At 41.7% G+C, this 26,799-nt stretch overlaps 1 protein-coding gene across 1 annotated transcript in view; it reads right to left on the bottom strand.

Moving 5' to 3' along the window:
- ATXN2 (ataxin 2) overlaps positions 1-26,397 on the bottom strand; it is a 119,052-nt gene extending 92,655 nt beyond the window's left edge. Inside the window, 2 exon segments of the mRNA XM_027124760.1 lie at positions 25,702-26,039; positions 26,041-26,397. Of these exon segments, the coding sequence (XP_026980561.1) occupies positions 25,702-26,039; positions 26,041-26,382 (680 nt within the window). The 5' untranslated portion in view covers positions 26,383-26,397.
- Positions 26,398-26,799: the final 402 nt, after the last annotated feature.

The raw sequence follows: 26,799 nt of genomic DNA, 5'->3' as shown, positions 1-26,799 counted from the left end.
TCACAGCCCCACACTAGAGAAAACGGTGAGGTCAGCAGCCAACACCTTTGAGAAAATTAGAAGGTACCAGAGCAGATGCCATCCGAAAAGGCATATCACATAGCCAAAGAAACTCCTGGATTTCAAAACCCATTTGTGGCCTCGGTCAGGAGCTCGTGGATGAAATGAAAGCTAAATAACCAAGACTGGCAGACAGGATCCTGTCCACCTTTCTACCATCTACCAAAATTAGCACAGAGGAACTGTGCCTCACATATGATAATACACAATAAATATTTAATGAATTAACAAGCCCAGTCAAAGAAGAAAGAAAAAAATGAACATGGAAGCTTTCAAAGTAAAGATCTTCCTCAACTTATGATGGGATTACGTCCTGATAAACCCATGGTGTAAGCTGAAAGTGGAAAATACATGTATATACCTAACCTACCGATCATCATAGCTTAGCCTAGCCTACCTTAAATGTGCTCAGAGCACTTATATTAGTCTACAGTTGGGTACAACCATCTAACACAAAGCCTATTTTATAATAAAGTGTTGAAGATTCCATGTAACTTACTGAACACTGTCCTGAAAGTGAAAACCATTGTGATTATATGGGTACAGAATGGTTGTAAGTGCTTACCACTCATAATCATGTGGTTGCAGCTCGCTGCCACTGACCAACATCATGAGAGAGTATCATACCACATAAAGCTAATCTGGGAAAAGATCAAAATTCAAAATTCGAAATAGGGTGTCTACTGAACGCTTATTGTTTTCGCACCGTCCTAAGTCAGGGACCATCTGTAATAATTCTCTAAATCAAGCATCAGCAAACTACAGCCCACAAACCTGTTTTTGTCTGGGCTTTGAGTGAATATGGTTTTAAGTTCTTAAAGCGTTAAAAAAAAAAAAAAAAGCCAAGAACAATATGCAACAGAGAAGTTACATGGCTCATAAAGCCTAAAATATCTGGGTCATTACAAGCAGAATTTGCTGACCTCTGAACTGAAAAAATGTGGCTGCAATGTCAATAAGTGCAAGCTAAAAATAAAGTCTACTGGGGATTTCCCTGGTGGTCCAGTGGTTAAGACCCCGCACTCCCAATGCAGGGGCCCCAGGTTCGATCCCTGGTCGGGGAACTTAGATCCCACGATACCGCAACTAAGCCTGTGAGCTCTGCAGCCGTTGCACTGCAACTGGAGAAGCCCGAGCGCCACAATGAAGACCCAGCACAGCCTAAATTAATTAATTAAAAAAAATAATAAAGTCTACTACTGTTTTACACAAACTTAGTACTTCTACAAGAAACTTACTAGCACTATATACTTTCCACGAAAGTTTAATGTACACATAATTGAGAAATGTCATGAAAGTACTCTTGCTCTCATTTAATTATTTTTAGGTTCTACAATGCAATTCAATTGAGGTTGATTCACCTATTCGGGGGGAAAAAAAAAATCAAGGTATTTTACTAATGTACATTTGATGACAATACTATGAGCAAGTTCCAGAAAGACAAGGACTTTGTAGTGACCACCAAATCAAAAGCACCCAGCATAAAATGATGAAGAGGTAAGGTAAACTGTAGATTAAAATAGACCTGAGACATAGCAAACAACTTGTGAACCTCATGTGAGCACTCATTAGAACAAATTGTAAAAGAAAAATAAAATGATAAGACACTCGAACTGGAGTTTCTAGCTTACGTAATAATGTAAGAAAAAGAAATAAAAGGCACAATGTTTGGACAAGAAGGAGGAAAACTGTCTTTAATAAAAGACAACATGATTATTATGCAGAGAATCTACCAAAAAAACCCTACTAGAAGAAAGCTTAGCAAGGCTAACTCGAAATGGATCAATGACCTAATCATAAAAGGTTTAAATAAAAGTTAAAAAAAAAATTTCTCCCACCCCCCCACCCCCTGCCTATGGCCATCATCAATCTGCTCTCTGTATCTATGAGCTTGGTTTTTTAGTTTGTTTTTTTTAACATAACCACATATATGAGAGATCCTACAATATGTCTTTCTGTGTCTGACTTACTGCACTTAGCAATACACTCTTGAGGTCCATCCATGTTGTTGCAAACGGCAACATTTCGTTCTCTTTTATGACTGAGTAATATTCCATTTTATACGTATATTTCACTTAGATTGTTTCCTTACCTTGGTTATTGTAAATAATGCTGCAATGACCATGTGGTACGTATATCTTTTCAAGTGTTTTCATTTTCTTTGGATAAATGCCTAGAAGTGGAACTGTTGGATCATATGGTAGTTGTAAATCTTTATGACCTCAGGTTAGGCAACGGTTTCAGAGAAGACAGAAAAAATATAAACCATAAAAGCAAAAAACTGACAAATCAGACTTCATCAAATTTTAAAATATTCTGTGCTTTTAAAGACACTGTTAAGTAATGGCCTATATGGGAAAAGAATCTAAAAAAGAGTGGATATATGTATATGTATTCAATATAACTGATTCACTTCGCTGTACACCTGACACTAACACAACATTGTAAATCAACTATACTCCGGGGTACTTCCCTGGTGGTACAGTGGCTAAGACTCCACGCTCCCAATGCAGAGGGCCTGGGTTTGATCCCTGGGCAGGGAACTAGATTCCACATACCGAAACTAAGAGTTTGCAGGCCACAACTAAAGATACCACATGCCACAACTAAAAGATCCCCCATGCAGCAATGAAGATCCCGAGTGCCACAACTAAGACACGGCACAGCCAAATAAATAAATAAATAAATATATATATTTTTGTAAAAAAATGGTTTGGATGGTAAAATGTATGTTATCGGTATTAAAAAAAACCTATACTCCAATAAAGAATTTTTTAAAAGACACTGTTAGGAAAATAAAAAGCCAATCCCCAGACAAGGAAGTATTTGCAAAATATGTCTGATAATGGACTTCTACCCAGACTATACAGAAAGCTTATTAATAAGACAAATAGCCCGGACTTCCCTGGTGGCACAGTGGTTAAGAATCCGCCTGCCAATGCAGGGGTCACGGGTTCGATCCCTGGTCCGGGAAGATCCCACATGCCGCAGAGCAACTAAGCACCACAACTACTGAGTCTGTGCTCTAGAGCCCACGAGCCACAACTACCGAAGCCAGTGTGCCTACAGCCCATGCTCTGCATCAAGAGAATAATAAGCCCATGCACCGCAATGAAGAATAGCCCCTGCTCTCCACAACTAGAGGAAGCCCGTATGCAGTAACAAAGACCCAACGCAGCCATAAATAAATAAATATTTTTTAAAAAGACAAATAGCCCAATAAATGGGAAAAAAGTCTTATACAGTCATTTAACCAAATAAGATTTACTGGGTAAAATTAAAGACTGACAATACCAACTGCTAGTGAGGATACCAAGAAGCTGAAACTCTCATACACTGCTGGTGGAAATGGAAAATAGTACAGCCATTTTGGAAAAGAGTTTGGCAGTATGTTATAAAGTTTAACATACTTTTAAAATCTAGCAACCCCATTCCTAGGTAATTATACAAGAGGAATGAATATGAATGTTAGCAGCTAGTTTATTCATAATAACCCAAAACTGAAAACAACCCAAATGTCCACTACCTAGTGAATGAATACACGAACTGTGGTAGCATATCCTTAACAATGGAATACTTCTTGGTTATAAAGTTACAAATTACTGATACATGCTACACACAACATGGATGAATTTCAAAAGCACTGTGCTTACTGACTAAGCAGAAGCCAGACACCAAAAGCTACATAATCCATGATTCCATCTACATAACATTCTGGAAAGGCACTACAGATGTAGAAATCAGATCAATGATTCTAAGGGCTGAGGGTCAAGGGAGGGGATTTAATTAATATAAAGGCACAAGAGGGAACTTTATAGGGTAGTATATCTTAATTGTGTTATTGACAACATGACTATACACATTTGTCAAAACTAAAAGAACTTTACACTAAACAAGTTTACTGTACGTAAATTATACCTCAAAAAACCTGCCACACCCCCCCCTCAAACTAAAGGCAGATCCAAAGAAACCGTAAAACTTAAACTTAAAAAAAAAAAAAATTGAGGGACTTCCCTGGTGGTGCAGTGGTTAAGAATCCACCTGCCAATGCAGGGGACACAGGTTCGATCCCTGGTCTAGGAAGATCCCACATGCCACAGGGCAACTAAGCCCGTGCACCACAACTACTGAGCCTGTACTCTAGGGCCCACGTGCTGCAACTACAGAGCCTGCAATGCTGCAACTTCTGTACCCTGCGCACCTACAGCCCGTGCTCTGCAACAAGAGAAGCCACTGCAGTGAGAAGCCCACGCACCGCAACGAAGACCCAAACACAGCCAAAAATAAATAAATAAATATAGTATTAAAAAAAATTGAAATTGATGGTATGTAAATTATAACCAAATAAATGTGAAGTTAAAAATTCATATTATACACTTAAAATTGGTGAATTTTACTGTGTGTTAATTATACCTCAGTAAAGGAGTTTTGTTTTGTTTTTTTTTCCCAGTACGTAGGCCTCTCACTGTTGTGGTCTCTCCTGCTGCGGGGCACAGGCTCCAGACGTGCAGCCTTAGCAGCCATGGCTCACGGGCCCAGCCGCTCCGTGGCACGTGGGATCCTCCCAGACCGGGGCACGAACCCGTGTCCCCTGCATCGGCAGGCGGACTCTCAACCACTGCGCCACCAGGGAAGCCCTTGTTTTTCTTTTAAGAGACAAAAAAGGGAAAACCTGAACTAATAGGACATTAAAAAATACTAAGGAATTAATGTTAATTTTTAAAAATGTGATAATGGTTTCCATTCTCTTAGATACTATACTGAAATATTTACAGAAGAAATGTCATGATGTCAGGAATTGCTTCAAAATAATCTAGGAAGGCTAGAGTAATCAAGACAGTATGGTAATGGCATAAGGACATACATACAGATCAATGAAATAGCATTAACTGTCCAGAAATAAACTCTTACATTTATGGTCAACTGATTTTTGAGAAAAGTGCCAGGACAATTCAATGGGGAAAGATTAGTTATTTTCACAAATAGTGCTGGGACAACTGGATATCCACCTGCAAAAGAATGTATCTGGACCCCTACTGCATATCATATACAAAAATTAACTCAAAATGGATTAAAGATGTAAATGTAAGAGCTAAAACTATAAAATTCTTAAGGCAAAAAACATGAGAATAAATCTTCAATGGATTTGGCAATGGATTCTTAGATATGACAGTAAAAGCACAAACTACAGATGAAAAAATAGATAAACGGGACTTGAGATCAAGATTTAAAACTTTTTTGCTGCAAAGGACAACATCAATACACTGAGAGCAAAAGAAACAAGTAAGAAGGGACTGTGGATAAATTATAAAGATTTCAGACATTCCCTGACTAAGGGAAACTGAAAGCACTAGGACACCAGAGAGCATACTAAAATGCAAAGGGCATGCAATTTCTACTGGTACTGCCAACAGACAATGTAATTGAAAAACTGTTTACTTTTTCATTTTTCACCATTCTGGTCATTCATCACCACTTTTCAACATGGCACCTATACATGTCATTCACCATTTTCTACAACTATTTGAACAAGCCTGGGTGACAAATGTACACAGTCAAAATACTACATTGATCCAAATTTCTAGAACCAGACTACTTGTACGGATACAACTGATACTCTTTGGCATAGTAAGAATACTACACACCTCAAACTCCCTTCCAATAGAGTTGTAATAATGTTGTTCCCCCAAATATTCACATGGCTGACTGCTTCTTGTTACTTAGATGTCACCTCCTCAGAGCGGCTTACCCAGACCCACCCATCAAAAGTAGCTCCCCAACTACTATTATATCACTCTGTTTTAGTACTTAAGTAACTAATACTTAGTATATTACAGCACTTAATAACTGAAATTTTGGGCTTCCCTGGTGGCGCAGTGGTTGAGAGTCCGCCTGCCGATGCAGGGGACACAGGTTCGTGCCCGGTCCGGGAAGATCCCACGTGCCGCAGAGCGGCTGGGCCCGTGAGCCATGGCTGCTAAGCCTGCGCGTCTGGAGCCTGTGCTCCGCAACGGGAGAGGCTACAACAGTGAGAGGTCCACGTACCGCAAAACAAAAACAAAAAAAAAAAACTGAAATTTTGTTTATTACATGTTCCTTTATTTTCTTTCTGTCTCTGTCCAACCCTCACCTCCAGAATATATACCTCATGAGGGCAAACATTTCTGTCTCATTCACCACTGAGTGCCCAGGGCTTAGAACAGAGCCTGGCACAAAGTAAGTACTCTGAATTGTTGAATAAATTAAGTATGTAATATAATTTATGTGAATTATGACAAATATTGACTAATTCAATTTCTCTTTATAGTACAGAAAAACTACAGCTGTCAAGAGAAAGGACAATTAACTAAAAACTAGAAATCTAATTCCAGTTCTTAAAGTTAACTCAATTAGGTGAGTCATTTTGTTCTTCCCATTTCAGTCTTTTTATTAGAAAGGGAAATTCTATAACTAATACTTATTGAATACTTCCTCACTGAAAAGATGAGTCAAACAAGATGGCAGTAGGGAGCAGGTCATGACAACCCAAACCTAGTAAAAAGCTAGAGTTTTTTTAGCAAACTGAGGGCTGGCAACTCTAAATTCACACAGAACAACCGCCAAATTAATGCAGTCACATAATCATCTAGAATCAATGTTTCAAGAACCATCCCCACAAGAACTTATTTCAGTTTGCTGCAAACTCCTTGGGTTCAAATTCTGGCCCTATCATTTCCTAGCTCTGTGACCTTAACCTCATGACTTCAGCTCTTTGTGCCTTAATTTCAAGATCTACAAAATGGTGACAAAAATAGTACGTTCTCAAAAAAATAATACCACCTTCTCATTAGGTTGTGAAAATTAAATGATATTCCATATAGACAACCTGGCTTAAGAACAATGCCTGGCACATTATTAACTGCTTAATAATTGTTAGCTAATACAATTACTTTCCTCATATTACAGCACACACTAGAATTGTGCAGCGAGGGGGGGGCAGGGACAACTCTTCAAATGAAGTTTTACTTCGAGGAAGGGATAAGGGGGCTTGGCCATAAAGTCATGCACAATTAGATGTGACCTAGACATATCAGAAGCTCCAGAAGACTCGGATAAAAAGGAATCCTGGGTGCTCAAGTCCAGTGCTGTCCAACAGAACTTTCTATAATGAATTAAAAAAAAAGTTCTAGGGGCTTCTCTGGTGGCACAGTGGCTGAGAGTCTGCCTGCCGATGCTGGGGACACGGGTTTGTGCCGTGTTCCGGGAGGACCCCACGTGCCGCAGAGCGGCTGGGCCCGTAAGCCACGGCCGCTGAGCCTGCGCGTCTGGAGCCTGTGCTCCGCAACGGGAGAGGCCACAACAGTGAGAGGCCCGCATACTGCGCAAAAAAAAAAAAAAAGTTCTATAATCATGTTGCCCAATATGGTAGCCACTAGGCACATGTGGTGGCTGAGCACTTGAAATATGGCTAGTGTGACTGAGGAGCTGATTTTTTAAAAATTTTAATTAACTTAATTCTAAGTGTAAATAGCAGGACTTCCCTGGAGGTCCAGTGGTTAAGACTCCATGCTTCCACTGCAGGGGGCACGGGTTGGATCCCTGGGGTGGGGGTGGGGGGGACTAAGATCCTGCATGCCGTGTGGTGCAGGCAAAAATAAATTAACCAAATTTAAAATGCGGGCCACATTAAAAAAAAATTTTTTTAATGTAAATAGCCAGATGTGGATGGATAGTGGCTACCATACTGGACAGTGCAGTTCCAGTCCTCTCTTTGAGCTTCTCCAGAAGTAGGTGCTATCTACCTTCCAAAGCATCCATCCCCTCTAATACACCAAGAGTGCTTCCTTATAGTGTACTCTCTCTCCCAATGGTTTTACCCACTGGTCATTAATCTTTCCTAGGGCCTCAAAACAACTTCACTCCCCTTCAAAAAACTACAAGTGGTAATGGGGAAGAGGGGAATAAGGGGAAACAAGATGAATCACCCAATGATAATGGCTGAAAGTGAGTGACAGATACATAGGCTCATTAAACTGTTCTATTTTTATCTATGTTGAAATTTCTATTAAAAAATTCTTATTAAAAAAATTCTCTTTAGCATTTATTTCAAGCTCACTTCGTTTCTTCTCTAACTACAAGGGCTTCCAAACCTGTCTCCCTGCTTTCAATACTTACTTCCTCCAATTCTTCTACCACACTGTGAAGCAAATTTTTCAACCCACAACCATGTTTACAAGCATCTCTGTAATTTGGCACAAACTTCTCCCTGCCTGGAACCTCCTCTTCTCTTCCATGGCCTCATTGGAAACTGCTTATCATTTCTTAAGATCCATCTCAACACTCACCACTTTCTTCACCACCCACCCAAAGCAGTCACTTACTCGCTTCTCAGTGCTACCAGTTTATACTACCTGCATCCTGCCCTCCCCCACTACACTCACTGGTTAACTTGGAAGCAGAGATGCTTCATTCATCTTTTAACTATCCCATTCTGACAGCTTCAAACGTTTACTGAATTAATCAACAGTATGCATACAAGCTCAACAAAATGCTAAACTGTGTCTACTAATATAGCATTACCCCAAACCCACCAACAAGCAGTTTTCAGCCTTAATTTGCTCAGGTAGTTTTTACTGATTTTCTTTTTTTTAACTTATTTATTTTTGGCTGCATTGGGTCTTCATTGCTGCGCGCGGGCTTTTCTCTAGTTGTGGCGAGCGGGGGCTACTCTTCATTGCAGTGCACAGGCTTCTCACTGCAGTGGCTCCTCTTGTTGCGGAGCACGGGCTCTAGGTACATGGGCTCCAGTAGTTGTGGCACATGTGCTCAGTAGTTGTGGCACATGTGCTCTGTAGTTGTGGCCCACGGGCTCTAGAGCGCAGGCTCAGTAGTTGAGGGGCACAGGCCTAGTTGCTCCGCAGCATGTGGAATCTTCCCGGACCAGGGATTGAACCTGTGTCCCCTGCATTAGGCAGGCAGATTCTTAACCACTGTGCCACCAGGGAAGCCCTTTACTGATTTTCAAACATGGTAACAGTAACAGCTGAAAGTTACTGAGCACTTACCACATGCCAAACATCGATTTAAGCAATTTACACATATAATTCATTTAATCCTCATCACCCCCATTTCACAGAGGAAGAAACTCAAGCACAAGTGAAATAACCTGCTGTAGGCCACTAAGTAAGAAAAGGCCTAGGGTGCTAAATAAATTGTGTGTGACTCTGGACAAGTCATTTAAAGTTCCTGCTCCTGTCCAAAATAAAGAGGATGAGTCATGATGATCTCAAATGCTAGCTTCCAATTCTAAAATTCAGATTTGGGGGAGGAGTATAGGATGCCACATAGAAGGAACACTGTCTTGTGAAAAGAAATAGTAACTTTAGACATTCACCAGAAAATTGTTTGAGGGAAAATGTGAATCTTTTTATTCTTGTAGTTTATAGCAAGCTACTATGAAAAAACATGGAACATGTTCTCAAATAAGAAAGCTAACATATGGGACAAGCTAAGTTCTACCAAGAGTTAATAAAAAGAAAAATAAATGAGAATTAGCTTCATGGAAGATCTGAACTAGATCTTAGAGGATAAGTATGAGGATGTGGAAAAGGAGAATACTGATGGAAGAGCAGGCAGGCAGGCAGTAGAGGCTGAGTTTGATACCTGCAGAGGCAATGAGAAAAGGAGACCATGTTGATTTAAATGGAGGTCATGTTTTGAAGAGTTGATGGAAAACATGACCGGAAAGATAAAATGGGGTTGGCAAACGTCCATGGTCCTGTGGCCTGTTTTTATACGTCTCAGAGCTAAGAATGCTTTTTACATTTAAAGAGTTGTTTTTTTTTTAAATAGAAGAATATGCAAAAAAACTACATGTGGCCTGCAAGGCCTAAAAGATTTATTATTTGGCTCTTTACAGAAGACATTTGCCAACCCCTGGGTTAGATCATGGAAAGCCTTGAGAGTGAAAAGGACATTAGGCTTGGGAATAGGATGATTTTTGAGCAGAGGGGTTACCCCAAAAAAGTAGAGTTTAAATCTAATAGCAAAAGGAAGGCTAGGTTAAACAGGTCGGCACAATTAATGTGTTGCAAAAATTAAGAATAAAATGGGGACTTCCCTGGTGGCCCAGTGGGTGAGACTCTGCACTCCCAATGCAGGGGGACCAGGTACGATCCCTGGTCAGGGAACTAGATCCCACATGCCGCAACTAAGACCCAGCACAGCCAAAATAATAAAAAAATAAATAAATATTTTAAAAAAACGAATAAAATGTATGATTGCCTAACATGATTGTTTGGCCCATAGAAATAACTGCAGCATAGCCAGGAACTTCCCTAAAGCCACAAAATATAGGAAACATTTCTTCAACTATTTAATCCCTTCTCTTTGGAGGACTAATGTGTGCTGCGTAAGTCTTCTTCAGTGTGTTTTTCTAGCTCCAGGGCTATATAGCCTCCAACTTGACTAAGAAAGGGAGAGTGGAGAAGTGGGTTCTAGCCCTCTAATTCTCCTACAGAAACATCATTAAGTGGTGTTGGAATTCTTAGATCAAGCCAAAAATGCCTTCTTAACCTACAATATAGTATGCTACTCCTTAGTTCAAATTAATTATGGGTAACAACTATCTGATAAAATAGGTGCAGAAAACTAGCCACCATTTATAACACTGTTTACAAATTTTAAAATAAAAATCTTAAGCTTTTGGAACCAGATTCATTTATAAATAGAACTGCCAGGATTAAGGCATGGGTAGTGGAAGCCATTTTATGGCTCACAATAATGACTGAATTGTTTTCTTCATTGATTTTTATCTGCTTTTGTTTTGCCATAGAGCTTAACTAGAAGCAGTGGAGCACAGTTACTAAAAAGCAAAAGCTCTGAAGTCTTACAGGGTTAGAATCTCAGCTTCATCGCTTCCTAGCCCTTTGACCCTGGGCAAGTTCCTTAATTTCTCTGAAGTGCCATTCCCTCATCTTTAAAATAGATATGGCACTACCAACCTGACAGGCTGGGCTGTTGTAAGGATTAAAGGATATGTAAGTAATGCACTTGGCACAGTTCCTGAAACCTAACAGGCACAAAATAAATGGCAACCATCATTATATAAACAGGAAGCTCTCCATAAACTGTTTTCACATCATACATACATATCTAAACTTTTTTCTTCAGAAAAATGGCTTCTACTTGGCTCAGAAATGCTAGTTTTTTCTAACATGTTTTACACAGGAAAAAAGGTGTTAATAATAAATAAGAATTCTCATTTATTCTCTAACCTTTTAGATTGGGTTAAAACTAATGCAGACTTCCTATATAACATTTACAGACTATGAATAACTAAATTCCTTATCTGTCACAAATGCAAGTTCCTCATTTTCTTTTCCACTTTTCATCCTAAGGAGCCTGTTGACTTACATTCCTTCACCCAGGGAAGCTAGTGACTCAGGTTTCTGGTCAATTAAAGTAAGAAACTAATTGTAACATTCCTTAAATCCATCACCAGTTTTCTTCTGTTCTCACTTGCATACACCTTTTCAGAGATCCTAAATACAACAATAGTAAGTCATTCCATCTCTGCCACCTTCTAGCTGAGTAACGTTAAAACAGGTCACTTATCGTCTGGGCCTTAGCTCCCTCATGGGTAAAATGGGATGGGGCAACAGATTATCTAACAGGACTGTGTGATAATCAAATGAGAAAGAATGTATATATATTATATATATGTAAAATGTATGTATATGCCCTAGCAGAACAAGCTCATGGTGGGTCCACTCAAATACAGTTTTCCCTCTCCCTTTCAATTATGACCCTAGTCAGCTTTCACAAGCTTAGACCAGGAGGCTTCTCAAACATACTGATTTCTGTGACTAGTGAGCAGCTATCCCAAAAGCACTGAAAGGAATAAGAACCTTAGCAACATACTAGACTACTCTCGTCAGAGGACCTATCTTCTGATAAAGCAGTAAGTTTTCTCCCTTCATCTAAAAGATTTGCCATATTGTGTAAGATAGAAGCATGCTAAGCGTTAGTAATAAGGGGAAGCAAAGGTGTGAACTTTCTGCTTACCTACTAGTACGTAAGCTCCAGGAAGGGAGAGACCTCATCTGGCTTGTTCACCACTGTGTCCCCAGAGCCTGGCAAACAGGAGGTACTCAAAAAGTTTAACTATGGTATGCCTATAAAATAAATGCCATGTTCCATTTGAGATGACAACTTTTCCTTGGCAGGGTAAACTCGTCTGCTTAATAATGAGACCAGTGCTCATGCAGTTAATAAAAAATTTACCACTTACTAAGTATACAAAGTGGTACAAAGCACTCGTCCCTGTCCTCAAGATGTTCTAAATCTAGAAGGCAGGCAATGCAAATACAGAAGCTCCTTTACTTTCAAACAAGTTAGACCCCAAATACTGATAGTTTCTCATCACCAAAGATGATAAACAAATGGCAAACAAGCACATGAAAAGATGTTCAATATCATTAGACATAAGGAAATGCAGATTCAAACCACAATGAAATACCACTGCACAGTCACTAGAACGGCTGAAATTAAAAACTAGCATACTAAGTGTTGCCAAGAAATTAGAGCAATTAGAAATCAGTTACTTTAGCAAAGTTTCGCAATTATTTTTAAATTTAAATAAACATTTGCCATACAACATAGCAATTCCATTTCTAGGTATTTAATCAAGAGAAATGAAATTGTTATGACCACACAAAACCTGTACATCAATATTCACAGCATTATTCTTAATAGCCCAAAACTGCTAACAACTTAAAAGTGCATCACTTGATAAACAATGGTCAGGGAACTAGATCACACGCACACAATGGAATACTACTCAGCAAGAAAAAAAGAAGATACTGTTAACATGCAGTAACATGAATGAATCTCAAAGCATTATGTTACATGAGAGAAGCCAAACACAAAAGGCTGTATACTGTATAATATCATGTATATGACATTCTAGAAAAGACAAAACTATAATGTTAGGAAACAGATCGGTGATTACCAGGTTTGGAGAAAGGGGACTGACTGAAAAGAGGCACAAGGAAAATTTATGGGATGATACTCTGATTGTGGTGGTGATATAAGACTGTACGTTTTTCAAAACTCAAGAACTATACACTAAAAACGGTGAACTTTACTTTTTGTAAATTATATTTCAATACGTCTAATTAAAATACAATCTATCACAGTAACTGTCTAGCAATTTAAGCTAAATCACGGCACACTGAACAATGAAATTTTTAAAGTTTCCTCTGTACATCCATGTGATCCTAAGTCCAAAATGAACAGGAGGAAGTTTGAACGCTTATAGACCCAATATATGAACATTCTATTTGGCATCTTCTCCCAAAAGACAACCTCTTAATAATCTTTTCCAATGTCACTGGAGATTCCTTAGACTCTTTATTCACAGTACTCTGAACCCGTAGCACTGTTTGTAGGTCTTGACAAAAATTTCAGTAATAGCATTTTAACTACTTTAGCCTTCTCCCAAATTAACACCACTAGCTGCAAACTTCCAAGTTTTTCCATTTCATCCACTAATTCTTATCTTTTGTTGATTATTACTGACTAAATATGCATGGTACTTTTTGCTCTCTGTCCTTCAGAATAATTCGTCCCATCCCAAGCCATCATTTTCCTACTACTTATAATTTTTAAAAATCTCTCATTTCTACCATAATTAAGTTGTTTCTTCTGACTGGCACTATCAGTACTCACTGATGCTGCACTTTTTGAAAATGACAGCTTTAACAATGATAAACTAAACTCAAACACAGTAAACACACAGAGAATTTTAAAATGACAAGAATGGTTGGCTGCAAAATGACCATAAACCACCCCAAAAAAGGAAAAAACAAAAAAAAGGCCATCTGTCGGTGGGATGAACCCAATTTTGATCTGTGGTGTAGCTCTGCTCCTAATCTCAGAGTTCATCCTGAGAAAGTTTGTAAGTGGAGGAGCTGCTGCACTTAAATGCAAGACACTGTACATTGGAGGGACTTCCCTGGTGGCGCAGTGGTTAAGAATTCTCCTGCCTAATGCAGGGGACACGGGTTCGAGCCCTGGTCCGGGAAGATCCCACATGCCACGGAGCATCTAAGCCCGTACGCCACAACTACTGAGCCTGCGCTCTAGAGCCCGTGAGCCACAACTACTGAGCCCACGTGCCACAACTACTGAAGTCCACGCACCTAGAGGCCGTGCTCTGCAACAAGAGAAGCCACCGCAATAAGAAGCCCTGAACTGCAACGAATAGCCCCCACTCACAGCAACTAGAGAAAGCCCGCGCGCAGCAACAAAAACCCAACACAGCCAAAATAAATAATAAATAATAAATTTATGGGGGAAAAAACACACTGTACATTGAATGCCACAGGAATGATACTTGCCAAAAATCACAGGGGCACAGGAAGAATCCCATTTTCCTAGGGTAAATATGGTGAGGGACTGTGTAAGAAAAGATCTGTGCTAAGCCTTCAAAAACCTATGCTTAAGAGGACAAGATGACTAGATTGACATAATTTGATTTATTCTGGAGAATACAGTATGCACAGTCTGTGGAGGGACTTGACTAAAACTATTCATGAATAGTCTCGATTTGATTCAGCTAGTAATGAAAGCCACTAAAAGTTTCTTAATAGAAACAGTACACAATGAAAGATGTTTGGGGGAGATTTTTTTTTTTGCCAGGGGTGGGGTGGAGGGGAGGATTTTTATGGCTATAGAGTATATAGGAAGTGTCTAGGCATAAAGAGACCAATCAGAAAGTTTGCTAAGCTACAGTCAGCAAATCCCTCCGGTGCCCATGATAAAGAATCAACCCACCCCCTTCTCTATCTACATCTCTTCTCTAAAGCCAGACGAAATCTCAGAATCCTCCAAACAACATGAAATCTCAGAATCCTTCAAACAACACAACAATCAATCATAATTACCAGATAAAGTGAAACCTATTTGCCAGCTAGGTTAAAGATTAAGAAAGGATAGTCACAGAGGAAAGGAATGCCTGGTAGAAACAGAGGAACTTCATTTTGGATTCAAGTTCCTAAGTTAAAAGGACTAAAGAGACACTCTTCCACTTAAATGTGACAGAAAACAAAAAAATAGCAGAGTAGGGGACTTCCCTGGTGGCGCAGTGGTTAGGAACCTGCCTGCCAGTGCAGGGGACATGGGTTCGAGCCCTGGTCCAGGAAGATCCCACATGCCGCAGAACGGCTAGGCCCATGCGCCACAGCTACTGAGCCTGTGCTCTGGAGCCCATGAGACACAACTACTGAGCCTGAATGCCGCAACTACTGAGCCCTCATGCCATAACTACTGAAGCCCGAGTGCCTAGAGCCCATGCTCCACAACAAGAGAACCACTGCAGTAAGAAGACCGCGCACTGCAACTAGGAGTGTCCCCAGCTCACCGCAACTAGAGAAAGCCCGCGTGCAGCAATGAAGACCCAACACAGCCAAAAATAAATAATAAATAAATAAATTTAAAAAAAATAGCAGAGTAGACCCTTTGCTAATTGAAACACTTAGAAAATTTTTTTCTGGACAGGTGGATCTTTTCTTAGATTACTAAATGAGTATCAAATTTTGAAAATAAGTCTTAAGAAACATATTACAAAGAAGAGGGAACAAGATTCCAAAGCCAGCTATGCAGCCAATGATGATGGGAGAACTTTGGCAAATAATCTCTGTGGCCTTAGTTTCCTCATCAGTAAAGAGAATGAGAAGTAAATACTCACCAGAGCCACCTCCAACTCCAGATCTGTATAATTCTAAAACACTGAGGGAATTCCCTGGCGGTCCAGTGGTTACGACTGCGTGCTTTCACTGCCAAGGGCCCAGGCTCGATCCCTGGTCAGAGAACTAAGATCCTGCAAGCCGCGTGGCGTGCCAAAACAAATAAAATACTCAGAGCTTAATATGTGTGGAGAATGACGTGTAATAAAAATTTAGTATCTCACTTTTTAAAGAAGGTATTATTTCCCCCTTTTAATAAGTACAGAAACTGAGCCTGAGAGTAACTTGCCCATTCATTCACTCAAATATCTGACCACTTACTAAGTGCCAAGCACTGTTCCAGGAGACTGGGATACAATAGTGAACAAAATGAGGTTCCTGCCCTCACAGAGCTTAAATTTTAGTCACCAGGGGGTGAATCCCAATTCTAGCCCAGACTGGGGTTACCAGATAAAGGATACCCAGTCAAATTTGAAATTCACATAAATAATAATTTTGTTCCATGCAATTTGGGACCTATTTATACCAAAAAATCAGTCGTCGTTTATCAGAAATGCAAGTTGGGGAGAGGGGGGAATAAATTGCAAGTTTGCGAGTTTTAAACTATATACACTATTATATATAAAATAGATAACCAAAAAGGACCAACTGTACAGCACAGGGAACTATACTCAATATTCTGTAATAACTTATAAGGGAAAAGAATCTGAAAAAGAATATATACGTCTGAATCACTGTGCCATACACCCGAAGCTAACACAACACTGTAAATCAACTATACTTAAAAAAAAAAATTTAAAAAAATTCAAGTTTAACTGGGCATCCTGTATTTTTATTTGCTAAATCTGGCAACCCTAGAGTAGGAAAAAACTCCAAAACCCTTCCTCAATCCTCTTACTGCATCTTGGTGCCTCTAAATCAGTGACTTTGACTACACCAATGAAAAGTTACAGTTTAAATTGCAACACAGTATATATACATTACAGAAGTTCCTTAAAACAATTCTTACCCTTAAAATGCAATGCACTGTAATATCTTCTATTTTTTTCATTTTTTCTAAAAATGCTTGTCATGACCCACTAAAGTGATTTTACAATCTACTAAGGGGTCATCACCTAACCTTTGAGAAATTACTTCTTTGAAAGATATGAAAAACAATTTAACCTTGTCTTACGAGTCACCATTATGAGCACATCAATTAAACATATTATGCCATAAAATAGTAATGCCTCTGGGGTCTACTAAGGCATAGAGCTATACACTTATAGCCCTTGATGGTAAACTTTTGAGCTCTTGTGTGTTTTTTTATAATTTTCCCATCTCTTAACCTTCTATCATACTATTATTACTTCTCATCGCTACCAGTGTGTTTGCCCCTAAAAGTTTTACCTACTTGCTGGCAATCTGTAAATCAAAAAAGCAAGCTAAGCAGAATCACATATAAAGTGAAAAAGGCCCAAAAGCGCTCACCTTTCTGTAATCTGCACAAGCTTCAACCTTAAGTTTTTTCTCTACCTGATTTTCAAGTATGTTTCAGGATTGGAAAAAAGGTAACTACACAAGGTCCACAAGAAATGTTTATGAGTCCCAAAAGAAGAATGCACAATTTGATTCAAAACCAGCCTTTTCTTTCTTTAAAACTAAAACTGGGACTTCCCTTGTGGTCCAGTGGCTAAGACTCTGCACTCCCAGTGCTGGGGGCCCAGGTTCCATCCCTGGTCAGGGAACTAGATCCCACATGCACGTCGCAACTAAAGATCCCATATGCCACAATGAAGATCCCGCGTGCCACAACTAAGACCCGGCAGAGCCAAATAAGTAAATAAACTTTTAAAAATAAATAAATAAAATTTAAAAATAAATAAAAAAAAACTATAATCAAGATACTCTATTTACAACAATTATTGCTAAGAGTATCTTTTAACATATGACTTATAAAAAGCAATATGAACATAAAGTGGCAATCAAAAATATTTGACATTGACAACCTCTTAAAGTCTCTCAAGGTAATACTTTCAAGAGGACAACATTCTAAAGTTCTGAAACTTTTTTTTTTTTTTTTTTTTTGCTATACGTGGGCCTCTCACTGTTGCGGCCTCTCCCGTTGCAGAGCACAGGCTCCAGACGCGCAGGCTCAGCGGCCATGGCTCAGGGGCCTAGCTGCTCCGTGGCATGTGGGATCTTCCCAGACTGGGGCACGAACCCGTGTCCCCTGCATCAGCAGGCGGACTCTCAACCACTGCGCCACCAGGGAAGCCCCCAGTTCTGAAACTCTTAATAAAAACAAGCCACATACCACAAACTGGTGAGAATTACAAAGACTCCCTTACAGCATGCCATTTTATCCAGTTCCCAAAATGCATTTAGCTACTAATCATGGCATGAAATTGTTATTGTATGGCCACATGACTAAATTTCGAGGCTTAAAGTACAAGCAATCTACATAAATATTATTTTAAATTAAAGGGAATTTCAAATTTTCACATGAATACAACTGCAAATATTTTTAGCAAATAAAACCTAAGGTTAATAGTTGTGGCAAATTTTCATAAACCCCCCAGATCCACAATACTAAACAATTACAACTAACAAAACCAAGGACTTCACATTTAAGTAGATTTCACACCACATATGTACAAAATTATATATATATTTTTAAAAGGAACTAGACCTTCTATTTTATCCAGCTGAACTCAAGGTTACAAAAGCTATCCTGAAGGGCAAGGACTGTCTGTGGCTGTGTCTTCTTTAAAATACAAAGCATGATCTATTTATTTGTTTATTTATTTGGCTGCACTGGGTTTTAGTTGCCATGCGCACGTGGGACCTAGTTCCCTGACAGGGATCAAACCCGGGCACCAGGCATTGGGAGCTCGGGGCCTTAGCCACTGGACTACCGGGGAAGTCCCACACAGTACGATCTTGTGTATCTCTGCGTTTATTTAATGGGAAGGATGTAACAAAATTCTACAAATACGTTGCTTTGAGCAAATACCCTCACCTCTCAAAGCTTAAAATTTTTTCCCTTCTATTTTAAGACTTTGTTATTTTGTTATGCTCTAAAATTCTACAGTTTTAGGGAAAAAATAAATCTTTAAAAAGAAAATATATACTCTTGAATCCAAAACAGTAGGCACCATATGATCTCATTTTCGGAGTCTGAAAAATTGTTCACCAAATTTCTAACAGTGGTTACCTCAAAGGAAAGACTGTGGGAGATTTTAATTTTAAAGGAGTTTGGGCTTTTTTTTTAAAATTCTGTGCACTCTTCTACATTAAATATTTAAAGCATACTGTTTTTCAAATTATAAAAGACAGAACTTTCAAATACAAATGAGGTAATACTTATACAAAGACTTTCTCAATTTATTAATCTGAAGAAAGAATCTGTTTTGGACACTGGTTTAAGTACAGCTCTTATCTCTATTGTAAGATAAGCAGTGTGGGCCACATTCTGTACATGTCTGTATGCCCCAAAGTGTTAAATTTCATACACACACACACACACACACACACACACACACATATAAAAGAAATTCGTTTTGAGTAGAAAAGTATAGTTTAAAGATATAAAAAAACACATTAAGATATAGGTCAGGGGCTTCCCTGGTGGCGCAGTGGTTGAGAATCTGCCTGCTAATGCAGGGGACACAGGTTCGAGCCCTGGTCTGGGAAGAACCCACATGCCGCAGAGCAACTAGGCCCGTGAGCCACAATTGCTGAGCCTGCACGTCTGGAGCCTGTGCTCCGCAACAAGACAGGCCGCGATAGTGAGAGGCCCGCGCACCGCGATGAAGAGTGTCCCCCGCTTGCCACAACTAGAGAAAGCCCTCGCACAGAAACGAAGACCCAACACAGCAAAAATAAATTAATTAATTAAACTCCTACCCCCAACATCTTCTAAAAAAAAAAAAAATCTGCCTAAGATATAGGTCAACCTGTTTCTAATCATGAGTAATGTTAGTAAAGTTATGGGATCAAAAGTGTCTACATTACAAATTCTAGATTTACGTGCTACAATCTTTCAAAAGCTTGATACCAGCTTCATATTCACCGATGAGTAAATTTTCTGACGAACACTCTCCCCCCCCCGCTTTTTTTTTAAAGACTAGTCCTTTGTTTTATTAATTAATTAATTTATTTTTGCTGTGTTGGGTCTTCGTTTCTGTGCGAGGGCTTTCTCTAGTTGTGACAAGCGGGGGCCACTCTTCATTGCGGTGTGCGGGCCTCTCACTATCACGGCTTCTCTTGTTGCGGAGCACAGGCTCCAGACGCGCAGGCTCAGTAGTTGTGGCTCACGGGCCTAGTTGCTCCGCGGTATGTGGGAGCCTCCCAGACCAGGGCTCGAACCCGTGTCCCCTGCATTAGCAGGCAGATTCTCAACCACTGCACCACCAGGGAAGCCCCCCCCCCCCGCTTTTTTTCCCTTTTGGCCACCCGCAGCATGCGGGATCCTAGTGCCCCAACCAGGGATAGAACACGTGCCCCCTGCGCTGGAAGCACAGTCTTGACCACTGGACTGCCAGGGAAGTCCCAACACATCCTTATTTTTGAAATCTAACATCTAAGGAGGTAAAAAGACCTCAAGAGGAAAGAGCAATCTACTTTTATTTTAATGACACTCTTGCTAAAATATATGGACCTCTTAAATCTTGGTATGGTTAACACTCACAGATGACCCAGATAGGCTAAAAAAAAAAAAAAGGCAAGTACTTTCAATTAAAAAAATACAGTAGCAGGTAGGCCTGTTAGTAAACTGTATCTCCACTGAAGTCACAATCATTTGAAATAGCTACAAAGAGAGAATTTTGTTTAGGCTTAACTCTTTAAAATGATATCAAAATACTATTATTATCTAGCCAAAATAGAAAATTACAATTCTAGGGAAAAAATCTTATAAAAACTTAAAATCCTTTTCAAGGTAAACACTTTGCAATGGTGAAAATAAGTACTAACACAGCTGTATCTATTTAGACAGAAAAACTCCTTAAAGCTGAAACATATGGCTATTAAATAGCTATAGTTAACATCCCCTGTGTAAAAGTATAGAAACACAGAAAATGCAAGTTTACATTTAACCAAAAAAGAAACACCATGACTGATACCATGCAACGCGTTGACTTTTCAAAATGCAAAATCTTTAAGCAACTATAGGCTTACTTTTACCTTTGTCAAAGATAAGCTATTTGTTGTAGGTTTTTGCCCAATCTTAAACGGCGTATTTTTGCTGTACACCTGAAACTAACACAACATTGTAAATCAACTATATTCCAATAAAATTTTTTTGAAGTATATTTTCTTTAGGTACTTGGGATGAAAATTAAACTGATTAGGTAAAATTAAAAAGCCCAATAGAAACACAAAAAGGTACCTCTTTTAACAACCATCTACAGTTTACCTGTGGATTAATTTGTTAATTAATCCACATAAAAGAATGAATTAGCAAGGGATGATGCAGTTCAAACCTTATAAATTACAACTGGGGCCATATGATTAATTAATTTAGGTTAAAAGCAAATGGCTAACTACCTCACGTTCAAAACTTTGCTCAAATGTTATCTCTTCAAGAGGCTAACCCATTTAAAACTGCAACCCACTCCCTTCCCCCACACTCCCATATCATATCTTTAATCTGCTCTCCTCTAATCCTATGGCTCTTAACTAATATATACAGTTTGCTAATTTAATGTCTCAGTTATTGTCTCGTTCCTCACACCGGAATGTAAACAACTGGAGGGCAGCTATCTTTCCTTTTATTCATTAATATATCCCAAGCACCTACCTCTCCATTGTACACAGATTTTCAATAAATTTATGTATTGAATGAATGTAGTTTTTTTAGGCTCTTCTATAAGAAACTTAATTTAAAGAGACAAAAATCTCACCAATATTTAAATGGAAGCATGATGAACAATTACAATGAACTGCAGCATAATTTCTAAGTTGCAATGCCTTAAGAGAAAGAAGCAGTGAAAGTACTAAGCTGAAAATTACTAAGAAAGTTTTCATTCACACTTAATCCTGTATCCAAAGAAATTCTAATACTGTATTATTTTAGGGTCTGGAATACAGTAATAGGATTATAAACCTGTATCTACATCTATCTATCTATGAATACATACACATGCAACACATATATATATATTTTAACAGGGAAGGGAACATGGAAAAGAAAGAGATACGGCTTAACCAGTGATAATTCCCAATAGTGCTATGAAATTACAAAAAAAGGTACTAAAAAATAATTTGATCTTATACTAGCAGCTAATAAAAAATACTTTTAGATGAACGAGGAAGGTTAACCAAAAAACACAAAGTTTTAGAATAAGTTCCTCAGGACTGTCATTCCTCTACGTAGCAGAAGTATCAGCACAATAGATATACCATGTATCCTCATTAATATTAACAGTTACAATTTCCAAACCACCTTCACATTCATTAATTAAATCCTCAGAGAAACCAAAGTGAAAGATAAACAGGTAACTAATAAAAGCACTTAATTATGTATGCACTCGACAGTAAATGCAACTTTTCCCTTCAAAATCCCCCAAAGTGTTTGACAAACTACAAAAAACCGTTCTATAAAAGAGCCACCTTTTCAGCACTGGAAACTAACACAAGTCTCCTGAAGAGTATTATGGCACAGCTAGCAAGAGCCATAAAAAACTTGAAGACCTCTGGCCTAGTAAAACCACTCCTGGGAACTTCTCTAAGGAAATAATTAGACTGAAGCAAAAAGCTCTTAGTATAAAGATGTTTACTGCACCACCATCTATAATAGCAAAAATGTGGAAACCCAAATCCCCACAATAGAATGGTTAAGCAGAAACTTTAAAAAGAAAATTTATAATGCAGTGCTAAGAAGAAAAAAGCTGAACACAAAATAACATACACAATCACTAAAACCACATAAAAATCAAAGCAGCAAAAATAAGAATTGGATTAAGGTAAAATTACGTTCACACTTTAACACTGTGTTTACATTAATCTAAGAGAAAACAGCCACCTTCTAAAGCATATGACAATTAAAGACAATAAATTTTTGAAAGCCATGAAAATCCACTGTTGACAACAAAAAAATTCGAATATGAAATGCTGTATTATTTAAAGCAGACATGTGAGTTTCTAGACTTTCAAGAATATTTTGCTGTCTATAAACATGGCAAACCCAATGCTGCATTTTTTTAATTCACCTTTGGTCCCAGAAACACATTTGAACTGCTGATACACACAAGCATACGTGAAGAAACTCTAGAAACTGTAATTGGTTTATAAAGAACCCAGTAACAGTGATTCAAAATGGAAAGGAATTCCACAAGTACATTAACTAAAGAACATGTACAATAACAAAATTTCACACTATATGAATCCAATACATTAAACGAAACTTCACATATTCATCAAAAAGAATAAGGGCTACATACAATTTATGACTCAAAAGAACTTAAGGCAAGCAAGAATCTAAATTAATCTTAAATGTTTGTGAAGTCTCAAGGAACAAAAAAGATCTGTGGTATTAAAACATTCCAAATATTTTTGATCACTCAAGCCACTCTGGAACAAATTCTCTAATTTTTAAGCCTAAGGAAAACTGATGTAATCTAAAAACCTTAGTTTTCATTTTTAATTATTTAAACAAGTTGAATATATCTGCCAGATTTCTATCTGATCCCAAAAAGGAAAAAACAGTGCATCCTTCTTTATAAAAATTATACTTAAATTTTTTCCAAATTTTTTTGTTACTATGGATGCCACTGGAAAACGGGAACTGAAGTTACAGAATTGTATGTGGACAGAGCTGGGAAAATAAGCACTTCATTTTAACTAGTTTTGATAGGTAGCAACTGTAGATGCTTCAAAGGCGAAACTGGGAGTGGGGGGCGGGGGTGGGTGGGTAGCGTAGAAGTCAAGAAAACCAGTGTTCCTGACTGTCCCACACTGAAGGCAGAACTCCTTAAAAAACCAGCTCTGGGGCCTTCCTGGTGGCCCAGAGGTTAAGAATAATCTCCCTACCAATGCAGGGGACACGGGTTCGAGCCCTGGTCGGGGAACTAAGATGCCACATGCCGCGGAGCAACTAAGCCCGTGCGCCACAACTACTGAGCCTGCGCTCTAGAGCCCGCGCGCGTGCCACAACTACTGAAGCCCGTGCGCCTAGAGCCCGTGCCCCGCAACAAGCCACCGCAATGGGAAGCCCGGCACCGCAAGGAAGAGTAGCTCCCGCTCACCGCAACTAGAGAAAGCCCGCGCCTGCGCGCTGCAAAAATAAAATTTTTAAATTTATTTTTTAAAAAATCAGCTCTGAATCATCTTGATGGATAAGTTATCCTGCCATAAATGATAATTCTTTGGAAATGGATTGCTAAAAACCTGTTTTCAAAAAGAAAACTGAAAAAAAAAGAAGAAAAAAAGAGAAAACTCTGCATCAAAAAATACCCCCTTATCCCACCACCTGCTAAAGCCAGGAGGTCTACTTAAGGAGGACTCTCATCACCGAGCCTGCCAACCCCGCCTAGGCCTAAGGGGAGGCACGGTGGTGCCGGCAACACGGATGGGCTCGGGGCACAGGGGACGTGGACTGGCCTGCCCTTGGTGATCTCTGGCGGCAATCCCCAAGTTAAGGGCACTGGCCACAACGGAATGCAATCTATTGACATTTGCTGCCCCGTCTGAACACTAAGCATTTTCTTAGTTCGCGAAATGCGAACTGACAACCCCGCCCCCCCCACGCACCCCGCACCAGGCCTCCAGAGCCAGACCCGGTCGGCTGAGGCGACGTGAGCCCCCAGTCTGTACTACAAACCTGGGTCAAAGTGAAGTGGGGGAGGCGACGCAAGTAAACACCGCATTTCTGCCTTCCGGAACCCCACCGTGCCTCCTGCTGACATCCCTCTCCTCTGGAAATTTATAAATCGGGGCAAGTACTGGGAAAAAACACACAGCGTGCCCGCCCCCTGCCGCCAACGCCCGCTACGTCCCCGGTCCGGCCTGAGCTGCCGCGCCTGGGGCCGGCCTTCGCCCACCACTATTCAAAGGCGCCTTCTCCTCCGCGGCCTCGGAACAGCAATGCGGCTCGGCCGCCACCCGCGCCAGAGAGGCCTTGCGGGGGAAGGAGGGAGGCCGGGAGGGGGTCGGGCACTCCCCCATCCCTTCCGCACGTGGGGGAGGGCGGAACGCTGCGGGAAACTGCACAGAGCCCCACGATTCCCGCGGAGCTCTGGAGCCCCCGCCGCCGCCTCAGACTTAAATGGGAAGGGCTGCGGGGGTCACTGCCCATCCACCTCCACCCGGTCCTTCGATCTCTCTCTGGGCAGAGAAGGGCGTGGGTAAGGAGACTGCACAGACCCTCATGACTCCAGCTGAAGCTGTGGCTGCCCCTTTAACAGGCGGGGGGGGGGACACTGCCCTAACCTTACCCCCCTCCCTCGTTATTCCCAAACAGGGGAGTTGGCAAGTTTCGGGAGACAACCTAAACCTAAAGACCCTTCCACGTTAATATTTAAAGGAGGTGGGAGCGCTGCCCAAGCATCCCCCTCACTGGGGGCAGAGGAGCCTTAAAAAAGGTGATCGAGGGCTGACAATCGCCGAGACCTGTAAAGCCTCCCGAACACTTAAATGGAGAGGGGGAGGCTGCCGAGTCCTTCCATCTTGACCGTTTGAGAGAGGGGGTGGGGATGTTGCAAGAGGATGGACACCGCCTGACATTCCCAGAGGGATTCCGCGGCGCCCCCTCACCCTACCGCACCAGGCTCTAGACGCGAGCGCCACCCCCACTGAAGGCCCCCAGCCCACCCCGCCCCCCCAGCCCAGGCAGTCACGGGGCGGGGACCGCGGTGCGGGCCGCGGGGGAGGGGACGCGAGGCCCGGGCTGGTCCAGGCCCCTAAGCGTAGGGGGCAGGGGCGCGACACCCACCTGCCCAGGCCCGGCCGCCCGCCGCCTGCGCTCGCCGCCGCCACCGAGGAGGAGGAGGAGGAGGAAGCCGCGGCCGAGGACGACGAGACTGAGGAAGAGGACGGCGACGGCGCGGCGGCGGGCGACGTGAGGAGGCCGCCGCCGCCGCCGCCGCCAGGCTTGCGGGCATTGGCGGCCGCGGGCTGCTGCTGCTGCTGCTGCTGCTGCTGCTGGGGCTTCAGCGACATGGTGAGGGGCCCATACACCGGCCCGCACGCCGGGCGGGGACAGCCGGGAGCCGGGCGCGCCGAAGAGACGCCGGAGCGCGGCGGGGAGGCGCGGGTCGGCGCGGCGGGGGGGGGCACCCGGGCCGGCGAGGGGGAGAAGGAGGACGACGAAGGGGCGGGGAGGCCCGCCGAAACCGAGGAGCCGCCGGGAGCCGGGCCGGGGCGCGCCACCGCCGTTGCCGTTGCTACCAAAACAGTCTGAGGCGGAGGGAGGCGAGCGTTGCCCGGAGGGAGGGGGGCCGGGGCCGGGCGGGGGAGGGGCGGCGGAGGGATACGGTGTCGGAGCCCCGCCGCTGCCGCCGCCCCGCCGCGCCGGCCGCGGGAGCGAGCGCCGCCCGGGCCACCTGGCCGCGGCGAAGCGACGAGGCTCGATGGCCGCCGCGGGGCCCCGAGGAGCTGCGGCCGCCGAGCGCATCGGGGGTCGGGCACACAGAGGTGCCGCGTGGCGACGCTGGGTGGGCGCGGAGGTGCGGAATGGGGACTCTTTACCGGAAGTCGGAAGGGTCGGGCGGAAGCAGAACGTGAGGCGGCACCGGGGCAGGGAGGGACACGTGAGGAGCGGGCGCCGCGCAGGGCCGCGTTCGCTGGGGTCGGGTGAGGGCCCGGCGCCGGCCGGCCCTGCCCGGATCCGCCCTCTTCGAGGCGGGTCTGCCCTTCGGAGAGGGAGTGTCTATGTTCGCCTGCAGGGCCAGCCTAGTGTAGCGAACCCAAACGCAGTGGTTCTGGGCGCCCCTCACCCGCGCAGCGTTCACCGTTCTCAGGCAGCTAGGAGAATCCGTGTTTGCCCCACCTGATGCAACTTCGAAAATGGACTGCAAGTGTCTTCAGGGCG

The sequence above is a fragment of the Aethalodelphis obliquidens genome, unplaced genomic scaffold (genome assembly GCF_003676395.1).
Source record: "Aethalodelphis obliquidens isolate GAN/ISIS:26980383/991018 unplaced genomic scaffold, ASM367639v1 scaffold28, whole genome shotgun sequence".
Classification (NCBI taxonomy): Eukaryota; Metazoa; Chordata; class Mammalia; order Artiodactyla; family Delphinidae; genus Aethalodelphis; species Aethalodelphis obliquidens.
The sequence above is the reverse complement of the archived record's forward strand: the minus strand, read 5'-3'. Positions and strand labels throughout refer to the sequence as shown.